At 45.0% G+C, this 12,669-nt stretch overlaps 2 protein-coding genes across 3 annotated transcripts in view; one reads left to right on the forward strand and one right to left on the reverse strand.

Moving 5' to 3' along the window:
* The window catches only part of lnx2a (ligand of numb-protein X 2a), a gene marked incomplete at its 5' end in the record, with an annotated part of 18,514 nt that extends 18,321 nt beyond the window's left edge, over positions 1–193 (reverse strand). Inside the window, one exon of the mRNA XM_084443347.1 lies at positions 1–193. This exon is cut by the window's left edge and continues 211 nt beyond it. Coding sequence (XP_084299473.1) covers positions 1–193 — 193 coding nt within the window.
* Positions 194–4,675: 4,482 nt separating this feature from the next.
* Positions 4,676–12,434, forward strand: LOC311313246 (uncharacterized protein). Of its 2 annotated transcripts, XM_084443352.1 has the most exons (3): positions 4,676–4,789; positions 10,486–10,560; positions 11,095–12,434. In XM_084443352.1, the coding sequence occupies exons 1-3, from the start codon at positions 4,764–4,766 to the stop codon at positions 11,603–11,605; spliced, it is 612 nt and encodes a 203-aa protein (XP_084299478.1). In that variant the 5' UTR covers positions 4,676–4,763; the 3' UTR covers positions 11,606–12,434. The 2 variants fall into 2 exon arrangements, with proteins under 2 accessions (XP_084299478.1, XP_084299477.1); XM_084443351.1 differs by lacking the exon at positions 4,676–4,789 and having other exon boundaries at positions 10,146–10,560.
* Positions 12,435–12,669: the final 235 nt, after the last annotated feature.

The following is a 12,669-nucleotide window of genomic DNA, read 5'->3' on the forward strand; positions in this document are numbered from 1 at the left end:
CGCAGGGCGTGTCCAGGGGCCTGACCAGCGGCTGCAGGCAGATGTGACACACCAGGTCGTCGTCCACCTCCAGGCGGTAGTTGTACAGGTGGTTCTCCCAGGCCCGGTGGACCTGGCCGCACTCGGGACACGGGGCCTCCGGCGCCGGCTCCCCCGGCCCGGCCGGACCCACCTCGCAGCCCGGGCTGCCCATCGCCGCTCCGACACCGCCCGGGCTTCGGCGTGCTCGTCTCCGAGGGGGGGGGTTGGGTTGTGGTGCCCGGGAGCGGGGAGGGGGGGCGGGGCGTCCTATCCCATAAGCCTCAGAGGGGGTGTGGGTTACAGTGAGGACAGCCGCCCCCCTAATGGCCAATGAGACATCAGCCTGCAGGTCAGAGGTCAGATACGAGGGTTAAACGTCACGTGACAAACAATGAGTTTGTGTTTCTGTGTTGGGGTGTGTGTGTGTGTGTGTTCCCATGTGTGAGGGAGGGAATGAGAAAGACAAATGAAAAAGGAGAGTGTGTGTGTGTGTGTGTGTGTGTGTGTGTGTATGTGTGTGTGTAGATTATACACTGCTGCTCCTGCTCACTAATCTGTCGGTGTAATCTCTCTTTTTTTCTCAGATGCTGCAATCTTCCAATCCCACAGAGAGGGAATTATCTGGGATTGAGTCAGTGAGGACACATCTGAGAGAAACAGAGATTGAGAGGAGAGAGAAAGAAAGAGAGAGAGAGAGAGAGAGAGAGAGAGATACTGAGTAACAGTAGAGGTGACGAGAGTGTGAGAGAGAGATTGTAAGGGGAGGGGGGTGAGGAAAAGCGGAAAGGAGGGGAGGCAGAAAGAAAGGATGAAGAGATGAAGAGAGAAAGAGAGTGACAGAAGGATGAAGAGAGAGATGGAGAGAGAAAGAGAGTGACAGAAGGATGAAGAGAGAGATGGAGAGACGGTGGTTGAAGAGGACCAGGAAGAGCTCGAACATGGAGACTTTTCTGAATAGTTGATTTTCCCTCATATGGACAGATACACAACACACGTGCACAGAACACACACACACATGCTGAGACCAGAACACACACACATGCTGAGACCAGAACACACACACATGCTGAGACCAGAACACACACACATGCTGAGACCAGAACACACACACATGCTGAGACCAGAACACACACACATGCTGAGACCAGAACACACACACATGCTGAGACCAGAACACACACACATGCTGAGGCCAGAACACACACACATGCTGAGACCAGAACACACACACATGCTGAGACCAGAACACACACACATGCTGAGACCAGAACACACACACATGCTGAGACCAGAACACACACACATGCTGAGACCAGAACACACACACATGCTGAGGCCAGAACACACACACATGCTGAGGCCAGAACACACACACATGCTGAGGCGGTCGCCGATTAAATTTGTCCACTGCATTTCTCCCATCCAAGCTGTCCTCCTCCAGGGGCAGCTGTGAGCAGCGGGCAGCCTCGTCAGTGGCGCCCGGGGACCAAGTCCAAGTGCTCAGTCCAGGTCCTGGTCAGGGACCAAGTGCTCAGTCCAGGTCCTGGTCAGGGACCAAGTGCTCAGTCCAGGTCCTGGTCAGGGACCAAGTGCTCAGTCCAGGTCCTGGTCAGGGACCGGACTGAAGAGCGATCTGTTCTTCTGCATGTTCTTATATTGAGGTTCTATGTGGACGGAACCCGAGTGAGCATGGGTAGAACATGCCAACTCCCACACAGAAAGGCCCAGGAGGCGTGGCCCAGGAGGCTAGCCCCAAGTGGGAGTCGAACCCAGGACCTTCTTGCTGTGTTACCGCCCCCCCCCCCCAAAAAAAAAACCCCACTCATCCCAGAGAACGAACACTTGGGTCTGCTAGACGTCTCTCACTACCAGCACCTGTGTATTTCCTCTGTGCAAAATACACCTTGTCAATTCTTATACAAGAGACCAACCAGAGATAATCGAGAGACCGCAGCTCCTGGGCGAGCGTAGACTGGTCAGGAGAGCTAATGCACTGAGCACCAGCCATCTCCACTGCCCCGCATCCAGAGCCATTCAGACTGTTCCCCTGAGGGGCCAGCAGGGGGCAGCCCACGGCTGACTACCTGATTCTGGATCTGCTCCTGTCTCCATGACGACCTGGAGCATGTTCAGCGGGGCGAGACTCAGACAGAGGGAAGGGTGATGGGCCGGCCGCCCAGCGGAAGCAGCTCTCTCTCTCTCTTCACTAGAATCCCCTCTCTGACACAGCCTGCACACTCAGAAGCACACAGCCTGCACACTCAGAAGCACACAGCCTGCACACTCAGAAGGACACAGCCTGCACACTCAGAAGGACACAGCCTGCACACTCAGAAGGACACAGCCTGCACACTCAGAAGGACACAGCCTGCACACTCAGAAGGACGCAGCCTGCACACACTCAGAAGGACACAGCCTGTACACTCAGAAGGACACAGCCTGCACACTCAGAAGGACGCAGCCTGCACACTCAGAAGGATACAGCCTGTACACTCAGAAGGACACAGCATGCACACTCAGAAGGACACAGCCTGCACACACAGAAGGACACAGCCTGTACACTCAGAAGGACACAGCCTGCACACTCAGAAGGACGCAGCCTGCACACTCAGAAGGACACAGCCTGCACACTCAGAAGGACACAGCCTGCACACTCAGAAGGACACAGCCTGTACACTCAGAAAGACACAGCCTGCACACTCAGAAGGACACAGCCTGTACACTCAGAAGGACACAGCCTGTACACTCAGAAAGACTGGCGCTGGCTGAACGCCGCCGGCTTCATCTTTTCTGCGGCTGTTTCCATGGCCACGGTGTTCTCGGTGTAGGCCACCTGTCTCCTTGACGACCTGCATGCTTCCATCTCTGTGACAACCTGCTCTTACGTCTCTATGGTTACGACAGGCACTTATTTCGAGGCGTCTTAAGTACCTGCCCCCCTGTCTCGGTGACTGCCCGCCTCTGTCTGCTCGTCCTGCAGCTGGACATGAATTAATCATGAGGACACAAGGCCCCTCTGTTCCCATAACAAAGCTCTGACGTCATCACACCACACACACAGGCTTGGATGGGTACGATCGCATTTGCACACACACACACACATGCACGCACGCACATGCACACACAAACGCACGCACGGACACAGATATTTGCGGTGCATGAGTGTGTGCAATCAATGAGTTAAATCTTTAAGTCTCCACTCTGCCAACTCTTTTCAATATAGAGGCAGCGCCCGTATACCTCTGAGCTGAGAGCAGGGCTGAGTGGACTGCTCTAGACTGCTCTAGCTCTACACATCCCATATAGGCCACAATCTAAAGAAGAAGAAATGTTTAGTGGCTACTAGGCACCACAAGACCTCTATTATTTGTCCCATAAGAGCACTGATCTGTGTGTGTGTGTGTGTGTGTGTGTGTGTGTGTGTGTGTGTGTGTGTGTGTGTGTGTGTGTGTGTGTGTGTGTGTGTGTGTGTGTGTGTGCTGCTCCGTGCTCCAAGGCCACAGTGTTATTGTCGATGCCTCCATATAGACTTCCTGTCTATTGATACCAGACAGCGCGAGGCCTTGCACTGTCAATGCTGCTCCTATTCAGCTAACGCACAAGATGGCATCTGATCTGATCTGTCCCCTTCACTCATCAAATCACTATTATTGGCGTCACTAGCCTATTACAATATTGCATGTCAAGGTGAAAGAAATAATGTATTAGCCGTGTATGTCATGTTGGTGCAGGGTAGGCTATATAGAAGTAGTAGCCTATGTAGGTAATTTGTTTAATGACCTCATTCATATGATCTGAATCATCATTATGAAGTTCAACGCAATAACAGCATTCAATAACAGTCTAAATGCGATCCAAAATAAACCATCATTGTGTGGATGCTCAACATCTGCATCGTTTCAAATACTGACTCAGGCTTCAGTCAGGCTATAGCAATGGGATGAATCAAATCCCACTGTCCCGCCTGAACACGTTAAACAACGTTATTTAATTATATGAGCAAATATTTTTTCCCTTAATTTGCTCCCCAGTCTGCTGTGTGTCTGGTGGCCAGACTCCCTCCTCCTCCAGGACCCGCGGATGGTGACAAATAAAGGACAAAAGCGCTTCCAGGAGGAAAGCCCACATTGTGACATTGTGTACAGTAAAGCAGAATATATGCATTATTACCTATTCGGGTGTTCCGTTAACTCCGGCCCGGGAGGGAACAATGAGCAGCTGGGGAACCCAAATCACACATTCACCGCAACGAACCGATCCTTAGCCGCACGTAGACCGCCTCCGTGTCTCTCCCGGTGATGAACCGGAGCCCCGCCCATCGAGAGACGGGTGGGGGGGAGGGGGGTCTCCCCGTCTAACCGAATACACGGTATAGCTGACCTATACAGTGCCTAGTCAAAAATCATCAACGATTAATACTCAACGTTTGTTGTGGTAATTGAGATAGTACAAACTTATTCTACATCAAATAATTATACATGCGTTCTCTTTGTCACATCATGTGGTTTCATTGCATGTTGCTTGATAGTGTTTCAATATTGTCAGGCGCCGAGGGCGCTTGGGGGTCCTCACTCGAAGGACCTCGCAGAAGAAAGGAAGTCAACTGAACTCATCTTCAAATGAGATGTAGCTAGCTAGGCTACCAAAACAAGAACACAAACTAGTGAGCTAGCACACATCTACAACTGAACACATACTAGTGAGCTAGCACACATCTACAACTGCTCCGACCGCCGTGTGTCATGGTAGAGGAGAGCGAGCTGGATAAGTATGGATTTATATAACTGTTTGATTATAGTAGCCTAATAATGAGGGTTTTAAGGAGGACAATGCTATCTGAGGCTATATGGTGGTTTATATAGTTTAGGCTATATGGTGGTTTATATATAGTTCAGGCTATATGGTGGTTTATATATAGTTTAGGCTACATGGTGGTTTATATATAGTTTAGGCTATATGGTGGTTTATATATAGTTTAGGCTATATGGTGGTTTATATATAGTTTAGGCTATATGGTGGTTTATATATAGTTTAGGCTATATGGTGGTTTATATATAGTTTAGGCTACATGGTGGTTTATATAGTTTAGGCTATATGGTGGTTTATATATAGTTTAGGCTACATGGTGGTTTATATAGTTTAGGCTATATGGTGGTTTATATATAGTTTAGGCTATATGGTGGTTTATATATAGTTTAGGCTATATGGTGGTTTATATAGTTTAGGCTATATGGTGGTTTATATATAGTTCAGGCTATATGGTGGTTTATATATAGTTTAGGCTACATGGTGGTTTATATATAGTTCAGGCTATATGGTGGTTTATATATAGTTTAGGCTATATGGTGGTTTATATATGGTTTAGGCTATATGGTGGTTTATATATAGTTTAGGCTACATGGTGGTTTATATAGTTTAGGCTATATGGTGGTTTATATATAGTTCAGGCTATATGGTGGTTTATATATAGTTTAGGCTACATGGTGGTTTATATATAGTTTAGGCTATATGGTGGTTTATATATAGTTTAGGCTATATGGTGGTTTATATATAGTTTAGGCTATATGGTGGTTTATATATAGTTTAGGCTATATGGTGGTTTATATATAGTTTAGGCTACATGGTGGTTTATATAGTTTAGGCTATATGGTGGTTTATATATAGTTTAGGCTACATGGTGGTTTATATAGTTTAGGCTATATGGTGGTTTATATATAGTTTAGGCTATATGGTGGTTTATATATAGTTTAGGCTATATGGTGGTTTATATAGTTTAGGCTATATGGTGGTTTATATATAGTTCAGGCTATATGGTGGTTTATATATAGTTTAGGCTACATGGTGGTTTATATATAGTTCAGGCTATATGGTGGTTTATATATAGTTTAGGCTACATGGTGGTTTATATATAGTTTAGGCTATATGGTGGTTTATATATAGTTTAGGCTATATGGTGGTTTATATATAGTTTAGGCTATATGGTGGTTTATATATAGTTCAGGCTATATGGTGGTTTATATATAGTTTAGGCTATATGGTGGTTTATATAGTTTAGGCTATATGGTGGTTTATATGTAGTTCAGGCTATATGGTGGTTTATATATAGTTTAGGCTACATGGTGGTTTATATATAGTTTAGGCTACATGGTGGTTTATATATAGTTTAGGCTATATGGTGGTTTATATATAGTTTAGGCTACATGGTGGTTTATATATAGTTTAGGCTACATGGTGGTTTATATATAGTTTAGGCTATATGGTGGTTTATATATAGTTTAGGCTATATGGTGGTTTATATATAGTTCAGGCTATATGGTGGTTTATATATAGTTTAGGCTATATGGTGGTTTATATATAGTTTAGGCTATATGGTGGTTTATATATAGTTTAGGCTACATGGTGGTTTATATATAGTTTAGGCTACATGGTGGTTTATATATAGTTTAGGCTATATGGTGGTTTATATATAGTTCAGGCTATATGGTGGTTTATATATAGTTTAGGCTACATGGTGGTTTATATATAGTTTAGGCTACATGGTGGTTTATATATAGTTTAGGCTACATGGTGGTTTATATATAGTTTAGGCTATATGGTGGTTTATATATAGTTTAGGCTATATGGTGGTTTATATATAGTTTAGGCTATATGGTGGTTTATATATAGTTTAGGCTATATGGTGGTTTATATATAGTTTAGGCTATATGGTGGTTTATATATAGTTCAGGCTATATGGTGGTTTATATATAGTTTAGGCTACATGGTGGTTTATATATAGTTTAGGCTATATGGTGGTTTATATATAGTTTAGGCTACATGGTGGTTTATATATAGTTTAGGCTATATGGTGGTTTATATATAGTTCAGGCTATATGGTGGTTTATATATAGTTTAGGCTATATGGTGGTTTATATATAGTTTAGGCTATATGGTGGTTTATATATAGTTTAGGCTACATGGTGGTTTATATATAGTTTAGGCTATATGGTGGTTTATATATAGTTTAGGCTATATGGTGGTTTATATATAGTTTAGGCTATATGGTGGTTTATATATAGTTTAGGCTATATGGTGGTTTATATATAGTTTAGGCTATATGGTGGTTTATATATAGTTTAGGCTATATGGTGGTTTATATATAGTTTAGGCTATATGGTGGTTTATATATAGTTTAGGCTACATGGTGGTTTATATATAGTTTAGGCTATATGGTGGTTTATATATAGTTTAGGCTATATGGTGGTTTATATATAGTTTAGGCTATATGGTGGTTTATATATAGTTTAGGCTATATGGTGGTTTATATATAGTTTAGGCTACATGGTGGTTTATATATAGTTTAGGCTACATGGTGGTTTATATATAGTTTAGGCTATATGGTGGTTTATATATAGTTTAGGCTATATGGTGGTTTATATATAGTTTAGGCTATATGGTGGTTTATATATAGTTTAGGCTACATGGTGGTTTATATATAGTTTAGGCTATATGGTGGTTTTAACCTTTATCTGAACACCCAAACGCTGCGACCAGACTGGTTCCTGGGCTTGTTCTAGCTACATTATAAACTGCAACGGGAAATGAACCGACTCTCCTACAATGACATATCATAGAGCGTGTACCTTCATATCTTCAGCTTGTTATGTATATATTTAGTTATATAAAACGACCTCAAATCATCACTATGAATTCTGTGAAGTGTCGCCCTCAAAACATTGCTTGCCGGGTTAGGGTTAGGGTTAGGGTTAGGGGTTAGGGGTTAGGGTTAGGGGTTAGGGTTAACCCTAGCCTCGTCATCGTTACTGAACCAACCTTACTGAACCAGCGTTACTGAACCTGCGTGACTGAACCAGCGTGACTGAACCAGCGTGACTGAACCAGCGTGACTGAACCAGCGTTACTGAACCAATGTGACTGAACCAGCGTTACTGAACCAACGTTACTGAACCAACGTGACTTAACCAACCTTACTGAACCAGCGTTACTGAACCAGCGTTACTGAACCAACCTTACTGAACCAGCGTGACTGAACCAGCGTGACTGAACCAGCGCTACTGAACCAGCGCTACTGAACCAGCGTTACTGAACCAGCGTTACTGAACCAACGTTACTGAACCAGCGTTACTGAACCAACGTGACTGAACCAACGTGACTGAACCAGCGTTACTGAACCAGCGTGACTGAACCAACGTGACTGAACCAGCGTTACTGAACCAACGTGACTGAACCAGCGTGACTGAACCAACGTGACTGAACCAACGTGACTGAACCAGCGTTACTGAACCAACGTGACTGAACCAGCGTGACTGAACCAACGTGACTGAACCAACGTGACTGAACCAACGTGACTGAACCAACGTGACTGAACCAGCGTTACTGAACCAACGTGACTGAACCAACGTGACTGAACCAACGTGACTGAACCAACGTTACTGAACCAACGTTACTGAACCAACGTGACTGAACCAACGTGACTGAACCAACGTGACTGAACCAACCTTACTGAACCAACCTTACTGAACCAACGTTACTGAACCAACGTGACTGAACCAACGTTACTGAACCAACCTTACTGAACCAACGTGACTGAACCAACGTGACTGAACCAACGTGACTGAACCAACGTGACTGAACCAACGTTACTGAACCAACGTGACTGAACCAACGTGACTGAACCAACGTGACTGAACCAACGTGACTGAACCAACGTTACTGAACCAGCGTGACTGAACCAACGTGACTGAACCAGCGCTACTGAACCAACGTTACTGAACCAACGTTACTGAACCAACGTTACTGAACCAACGTTACTGAACCAACGTTACTGGACCAGCGTGACTGAACCAACGTGACTGAACCAACCTTACTGAACCAACCTTACTGAACCAACTTGACTGAACCCACGTTACTGAACCAGCGTGACTGAACCAACGTGACTGAACCAACGTTACTGGACCAGCGTTACTGAACCAACGATACTGAACCAACGTTACTGAACCAACGTTACTGAACCAACGTGACTGAACCAGCGTTACTGAACCAGCGTTACTGAACCAGCGTGACTGAACCAACGTGACTGAACCAACGTTACTGAACCAACGTGACTGAACCAACGTGACTGAACCACCGTTACTGAACCAACCTTACTGAACCAACGTTACTGAACCAACGTTACTGAACCAACGTGACTGAACCCACGTTACTGAACCAACGATACTGAACCAACGTTACTGAACCAACGTTACTGAACCAACGTGACTGAACCCACGTTACTGAACCCACGTTACTGAACCAACGTTACTGAACCAACGTTACTGAACCAACGTTACTGAACCAACGTGACTGAACCACCGTGACTGAACCCACGTGACTGAACCCACGTTACTGAACCCACGTGACTGAACCAACGTGACTGAACCAACGTTACTGAACCAACGTTACTGAACCAACGTTACTGTCCATAGGAGTTGGTGGGATGGGCGTTAACGCAGCCCCCCTCCAAAATTCCAAATCGCAGCGCTATCATAAAAATTAGCAACCCAGTTTAAAACCGACACAACGCCGTTAGATTTGAAAACTGGAATTGTTTAGAGGACACTTTAGCTACAAAGTAGCCTAAGCTAAATTGTTATCACCAAACGTCTTGTTTTATACATTTACAGTTTTTGTGACGTTGTCGCATCAGAGTGGGTGTTAACGTAGCTTCTTCCACTAAGTTAGTTAGTTAGTTAGTCGGTTAGTTAGTTAGTTAGTTAGTTAGTCGGTTAGTTAGTTAGTTAGTTAGTTAGTTAGTTAGTCGGTTAGTTAGTTAGTTAGTCGGTTATATCTGCTGAGCTGAAATTCGAGAGCCATGCGTGCGCGCGCGTCTGAGAGAAAGATGGGTAGAGAATCCATTATGTGCACGCGCACGGCTGTGTGCCCATTCATTCACAATGAGATAAATTGACCAGCAGCTAGTATGCTAACTGGAGACTACAGTCTAGGCCATTCGACTAGACTGAACATAGCAGCTATGCTAATTGGAGACAGGCTGAACTTTGTGTACCAGAGAGAGATACAGTCTTTCCATTCCACAGTGCAGACTCGTGTCTGCTGTTGGTCAAAGGTCAGTTAGCTGTACAGTCGCTTCCCCTCGGCCTTGACTCAGAGCAAGTAGTAGGCTAACGTCAGTTCAGGTCAACCCAGGACACAAACTGCACTTAGCTTACTAAATGGCACTCTTATGATTCTCTCTCTCTCTCTCTCTCTCTAATTGTTTTTTCTGTGTTGCCTTACATACTTATTTTGTTTGATTATTATTATTGACATTGATTTAACTTGTTCGCTCGTGTTCACTCTTTTTAGCTAACTATTCCTTGCCTTAACACTTTCCCCTTACCTTTGAGGTGATATGATTATCTCCCGTCTTGCTCTGTCGCTCCCCCTCCTGACGATCCTCTCGTTCTGCTCGTCCCTCTGGCGCAGGCGTGCGGTGGAGGAGCTCCTGAGGGAGGCCAGCAGGGCGAAGGTCAGGGCGGAGACCATGGGGCCGGCCGGCTGGTGAGCAGAGAGAGCAACAGCACCCCGATCACACTTACATTATTTCCTCAGTTTGCAGAGAAGGGTCTTCACAGCTATTGGCTTGGTCATGAACACCCTACAAGCTGCTTTCTCAAAGTTCCCCTGAGAATGTCCTGATGGCGACGCCAGACTTTGGAATGACTGTATTTTCCCCAAAGTTGAGTGTCCTAAGTGGAGGCAATAGTACGACCAGGATCCTCTCTCTTAAGCACCTGTTGTATTTTTATTTTGCTACTCGCACTTTGGCTTTAGCACTAGTCTAGATTATGCTTTTCTTTTCACTTATTTAGAGGGGAGATGCACTTGTACATTCTGGCGAGTAGCAGTACACTGACTACATTAAATGCAATTATTGTAAGTCACTTTGGATAAAAACGTCAGCTTTAATGACTGTGATGTAATTTCCTAGCATGGATATCTCAGTCATGACAGAGAAACAGAAGAGTGCTCTGGGGTGTCTCTGTTCTTGACGTAGTGACGTCATATAACCGAGCTCTGGCTCTCGTCCCTCAGGATGAAGTGTCCTCTGCACAGCACCAACAAGCGCTTCCTCTTCAACAGCCTCCGCCCCTCCGCACAGCAGCATCCGTCCACCAGGGGGCGCCAAGGAGAAATGGAGCTCAGCTCAAAGAGCAGGGGTCACAGTAGGACACCTCCTGGCGACCCCAGAGCCAATGGTGAGGGCCATAGGGGTGACCGCAGGAGCCACAAAGACCGAGGCGACCGTCATCGTGCAGACAAGTACAACGGCTCCAGAGAAAGAGGCCACGTTCACGACGGCAGAGGTGACAAACACAGAAACAGCTACCGTCATCAGAAAGACTCCCTCCCTAAAACACACACACACCGTTCTGAAGGACTTCCTCCCCACGAGGGAGACTCCTCCCCCAGACGCCGTTCCCTGTCCGGGGACAGCAGCCAGGCTGAGCGTGGCGTCTCCTCCTCCGTCTCAGGACACGCCTCCTACCGCCCCCGGGAGCGCTCGGCTGCCAGGGACACGCCCAGTGGGAGGGGACTTAAGTGACATCAGTTTGCACTCTGACAGAGTCGTGCAGAGAGAGAGAGGGAGAGAAAGGGCAGGACAGGGAGACATTTTTTAATGTCTCAGGCAAGAACACAGCAGGACTGGTTGATGTCTTCAGCAGTGTTGTCCTCCTGATCTGTAATGGACAGATACTCTTGCACTTTTTCTCAAATATGTTTCTCAATTGATGTGGTCTCTTCTGAGACATGATTAAATGCCTTGGTGTTCAACTGACTGAAGTCAATGGACTTGTGTTTGTGGTTGGAGATATCTTTTAGATAAAAGTGTTTTGCTAGGTTTATCCAAATTGCACCAAGTGTACTGCTGGGGCCAAGTGTGTCCTAGTGTGTATGTCAAATGTAAGCGTTTAAATTATTTTGAGATGATTTTAGGGAAATGTGTGTCGGGTTCACAAGTAGGCGTAACACATGCTTTGATCAGTCATTGTTGCAAGACTCTGGAAAATATAAGAAACAATTATAGCCCTATTTTTGTGGTGTAGCCTTATTCGGTTTGTATTTGTAGTCATTTTACACTGTCACTGGTAGCCTGGTAAATGGCATAGTAATTTATTTTCCTAAAAACCTTCAATTATAATGTTGTTACCATTCTTCTATCGTTACTTGCCGTTGGTAATGTTGACATAAGCTATGGCTGTCTCCACTGGGTAAGCAGTTTTTATCGTGTCTCCCTCGTTTTGACATGTATATATACCTGCTTTATCATCGGTTTGTTTGTGAAAGAAAGAGAATAAGCTGCTATTTCCGTGACACGCCTTGGGTTCCTCAAACTGCTCAAAGCCTCTGAAATGCTTCTCGTTTTGTTTTGAACAAGCCTCAATTTTGTGTGACGAAAAAGAATGCAATATTGATGTCAAAATGAGAAATATTAAATAATGTTTTAAGTATTAACTCTTGTGTTATAATATTATATTAATATATTGTTACAAATAACATTTCCTAGAATTGAATTATTAGTCAATCCTTAGGCCTATTATCATTAGCCTACTTAGCCTACATCTTATAGGCCTACTTTTGATTTGTTTAGGTTCTGCCTTGTTCGTT

This window comes from Borostomias antarcticus, assembly GCF_949987555.1.
Source record: "Borostomias antarcticus genome assembly, chromosome: 9".
NCBI classification, from domain to species: domain Eukaryota; kingdom Metazoa; phylum Chordata; class Actinopteri; order Stomiiformes; family Stomiidae; genus Borostomias; species Borostomias antarcticus.

What these genes read in the sequence shown, in the direction of transcription:
- LOC311313246 (XM_084443351.1), top strand. Translation starts at nt 10,412, where the DNA reads ATGATTATCTCCCGTCTTGCTCTGTCGCTCCCCCTCCTGACGATCCTC. An exon ending in ACCATGGGGCCGGCCGGCTG is followed by an intron (nt 10,561 to 11,094) that starts GTGAGCAGAGAG and finishes CTCGTCCCTCAG; the next exon opens with GATGAAGTGTCCTCTGCACA.